The following is a 4,292-nucleotide window of genomic DNA, read 5'->3' as shown; positions in this document are numbered from 1 at the left end:
GGTTGATATAAGGTTCTTTTAATGAAAAGTTAAAGAAAAAATTATGTGGCCTTTAACTTATTAAAATGTGAAAACAATATAATTCATATCTATATACTATATTAAATTAAGGTGACTACGAGAGAACTTTTAACTTTCCTTTTTGCCGTTATATCATTCGATAAATCTTATCTTGTCCTCTATACTATATTATAAGGAATTAAGAGTTTGAGAATTTTTAACTTCCCTCGTTGCCCTCAGATCTTTTCATAAGGCCTATTTTTCTCTCAAAATCATTTCCTTTGTGTTTTGTACATACCTTATGTTCCTTTTTTTCTCTCTTTAGTTTTACATTATCTTTTCGTCATTAGATCTTCTACCATTCCTATTTTGTCTTCATAATCTTTCATTTTTATTTACATCTTTTCTACTTTTTTTGTTTTTCCCTTTATGGAGCCTCTCAATTGTTTTTTTAACAAATATACAAATCCTTTTAACATAATAACTACATTTAATTTCTTACTATATGCATCGTACACATATTCCCTGTAAATGGGTTTTATTTGGTCTATTTGTCCTTTTTGCATGTAGAGAGAAAAAAAAACTATTTTGCATTTTATAAGTTGAACTTTATTATTGCTAGTAATTATTGAACACTTGATACTGATTCCATTTCTTTAGTCATTTTTTTTTTTCTTTTTCTTTTAAGAGTAGTACCACACTTTCTAAAAGAAGCCATTATTAAAAAAATTCTTCCAAGCACTGCAAAATGATTTTCCTTAAATCAGTTTCCAAATACTTTGAAGTAAGAAAAATCTTTACTTGAAAATTTTGAAAAGTATTTCCACGTTTCCATCGTTATAAGCTTTTGCATATTCTAAGTAAGAGTTATCTCAAACACACCTTAAATCAGAATCGACTACATTCTTTTTTCATCTTTAAAGTACTCATATGTTTGTCATGAAGTACTAATACAATATGTTGCCTGTATGTTAAAATGTCTCAAAGATAACTTTTACCGCAAAAGACATTGATGTGTTGGAATGGAATGGAGACTTGCTTGCTGTGGGTGTGACAGAGAAAGATGTGGTCAGAGATAAAAACTCCAACTTTAAGAATCCACTTTTACATAAGTTGGATGCAATCTTGGGTGGATTGTTGGCCCAAGCTTCCTCAGAGGAAGATTTCTCTGGAAAGTAAGGCCAATCTGTTGTTTTAAGAGTTTCTGGCTTGAGCTTTAAAAGGGTTGGTTTATTTGGGCTTGGCAAGTCAGCTTCTAATATAGTAGCCTTTGTTGGTCTAGGTGAGGCCATGGCAGCAACTGTAAAGAAATGCATATACTTTCTTGCTAGTGGACAATGGTACCAAAAATGCATTTTTGCATTTGTACCCTTGAACTGATATTAAGTTTCAACTTGATATAACATGTCATAGTTTGAGACCATACATGATGCTGACTTTGTGAAATTACATCCATATGATTAGTTGAATTGGCAGCTGAGATTTTAAAGATTACCCAAAAGTACAATGATGTTCTTTCTGCAAGAATTTTCAATGAAGAAGAAATCATAGAAATGAAGATGGGGTCCTATCTTGGTGTGACTGCAACAGCCACTGCAAATCCTCCCAAGTTTATCCACTTATGTTACAAACCTCCCAGTGGACCTGTATCAGCCAAATTGGGTTTAGTTGGTAAAGGAATTACCTTTGACAGGTGATTATACACATACCATGCTGAGAATTTAATTGAGAAGCACTTCAAAAGTATTTTTATGAGTGTAAAGTCTAACATCAAAGTGGTTTGTTGCTCAATACTTTTAAAAGATACTCATGATCAAAGAACTTTTGCTGAAAATGACCTTAATCATACCATAAATACTCAACATAAGATTCTTGGTGTAATGACATTTGTGCATTAGGCATATCAACATCTTTACTGCTGTGATATTTGGTTTGAGATGTGGTTTATATTCTACCTTCATCACAAATTTCTTAGTAATTCTTTGAATTTTCTTTTCCATTAGTGGTGGTTACAACCTTAAAACAGGAGCCAACAGTAACATTGAAACAATGAAAAATGACATGGGAGGGGCAGCAGCAATTTTTGGTGCAGCCAAAGCCATTGCAGAAATTAAACCTCTCGGTGTAGAGGTAAAACATTATCAGATCTATCACTCATTTTCATGTAATTAATTTTATTAATAGGTCTAATTGAGGGCTTGGTTTGTTGTTCCCAAACAGATTCATTTTGTTACTGCTGCCTGTGAGAATATGATAAGTGCAACTGGCATGAGACCTAGTGATATTGTCACTGCTTCAAATGGAAAGACAATTGAGGTATACTCTATATTCTTTGGTTAAGATCTAAGAAGAAAAGAGGATTTAATCTCAAAATATATTTTTGCTCCCTCTTTTTTTCTTTCATTACAACCATGGTAAGGTACCTACTTAAACTATTATCTTTTTTTGTGGCAAAATTTTCAGGTTAATAATACTGATGCTGAAGGCAGACTTAGCCTTGCTGATGCATTGATATATACTTGTAAGCTGGGTGTTGATAAGGTAAATATATAATTATAAGTTAGTATTTTAAGTTTTATGAGCCAAATAATTAGATATGTCATTGTTAATAGTTTTCGACATTAGATCTAATGTAATTCAAATTGCTTTGCAGATTATTGACTTGGCTACGCTTTGTATAACTGCTCTTGGGCCTTCAGTTGCACGTATGATAACCTTCCCAACAACTTATGCTTCATTTTCAATTAAGAGATAATAACATAAAACTAAAGTAACGACAAATAAAAGAGTAACACAAGATGTGTGGTTTGTTCACCTTTCTGACGTGGAATCCTCAACACATTCCCTTTTACAATTGTGCTCTCTTTGAGTTCATCATTCCTAGGTCGAGTACTTGTTTTGATTTTATGGACTTTGATACCATATTAGACATATATGGAGTTTCATCTCAAAATCAATTTGCAATGAGAAGAGTCTAATTCATGTATCGTTTTGATGTGTGATCCTCAACAAATAGATCGAGGAAAAGTTGGAAAAAAAAAGCGTTTTAATTGATGTATATGAAGTAATCAAAATGTATAACTAGAGACACATTGTTTGTGAAAAGAAGAGTTCTTTCTTCTCCCTCTTTTGGAATAGTTAGTGAGAAGGTTACTATTTAAAGTTAGAACACAAGAATGAACAAAGAATTGGAAACTACAAAAGAGTCTCATATGCATCATCAATAGAAAAATGTGATTGTTACAAATTTCCTTTTTGTTTCCAGGTGCCTTTACACCAAATGAAGACCTAGCAAAAGAGGTATTTACTGCTGCAGAGAGGAGCGGTGAGAAACTATGGAGGTTGCCATTAGAGGAAAGTTATTGGGAGTCAATGAAGCCAGGCATTGCTGATATGATCAACACTAGTCCTAGTCAAGGAGGTGCAATAACAGCTGCTTTGTTTCTGAAACAGGTGGATATTATCTTCTAATTTCTTCAACTGCACAAAAAACGAGAAGATTTTATCTTCCATCTCTTTTGCTCTTTCATCCTTCATTTATGTTTTTACCAACCAAAAGGAAATTTTAAACAGATGATCCTTTGGATAGATTTATGCCTTGAATTCTAAAACTTGGAATTATATGTTTGTAGTTTGTTGATGAAAATGTCCAATGGATGCACCTTGACATTGCTGGCCAGTTTGGAATACCAAGAAGAGTGTTGCAACTGGATTTGGTGTTTCCACATTAATGGAGTGGGTTCTAAAGAATGCTTCTTAAGAGGTCCAAGGGTGGCAAGAATCTCAATAATAAATCTACAGTTCTAAGGTAGATGCTAAGAGTTCTCAAGGGTTGTCAGCATTGAGTGATCAAATCTGAATAGAAGTTGTATTAAATAATTTCAATAAAAACTCTTGTTAAGGATTCTTGGCTATTCTAAGAGTTTTACTTTATTTATCATTTGTCTCATTGGTGTTTTACACTTCTATTTATATATTGCATCACTTGCAATTTAAATATAATTTTACGATGATGAAAACAACTCTCACTAAGAAAAAAATAAAAGAATATATTAAGGCATTTTACAATAAAAACAAGGTTAAATTATCAAAAATACCTTGAACTATGGGGTTGATTTTATTTTAATCCTTGAAGTTTGAAGTTTTTTCAAAAAAAGTTTGAAGGTTTTTTTTTCCATTAAAATCATAGATGAAAAGGTTTTTGTATGCTTAAGTTTTGTTTAAGCAAACAAACCTATACATATACATATGGGAAGTAAATTTTGTGGTTAGGACTAGCAAAAGAATTATAA

General features: G+C 32.1%; 1 protein-coding gene across 1 annotated transcript; it reads left to right on the top strand.

Annotated features, from left to right (window-relative positions):
• Window positions 1-877: 877 nt before the first annotated feature.
• LOC120080200 (leucine aminopeptidase 2, chloroplastic-like) lies at window positions 878-3,937 on the top strand. Its single transcript, XM_090309141.1, is given in 8 exon segments — window positions 878-1,693; window positions 2,004-2,130; window positions 2,221-2,316; window positions 2,464-2,541; window positions 2,654-2,705; window positions 3,266-3,453; window positions 3,633-3,675; window positions 3,678-3,937. Coding segments are annotated over 8 exon segments (807 nt in total). The 5' UTR covers window positions 878-1,553; the 3' UTR covers window positions 3,761-3,937.
• Window positions 3,938-4,292: the final 355 nt, after the last annotated feature.

This window comes from Benincasa hispida, unplaced genomic scaffold (assembly GCF_027475165.1).
Source record: "Benincasa hispida cultivar pf3 unplaced genomic scaffold, pf3_genome.v1.1 HicScf1357, whole genome shotgun sequence".
Classification (NCBI taxonomy): Eukaryota; Viridiplantae; Streptophyta; class Magnoliopsida; order Cucurbitales; family Cucurbitaceae; genus Benincasa; species Benincasa hispida.
The sequence above is the reverse complement of the archived record's forward strand: the minus strand, read 5'-3'. Positions and strand labels throughout refer to the sequence as shown.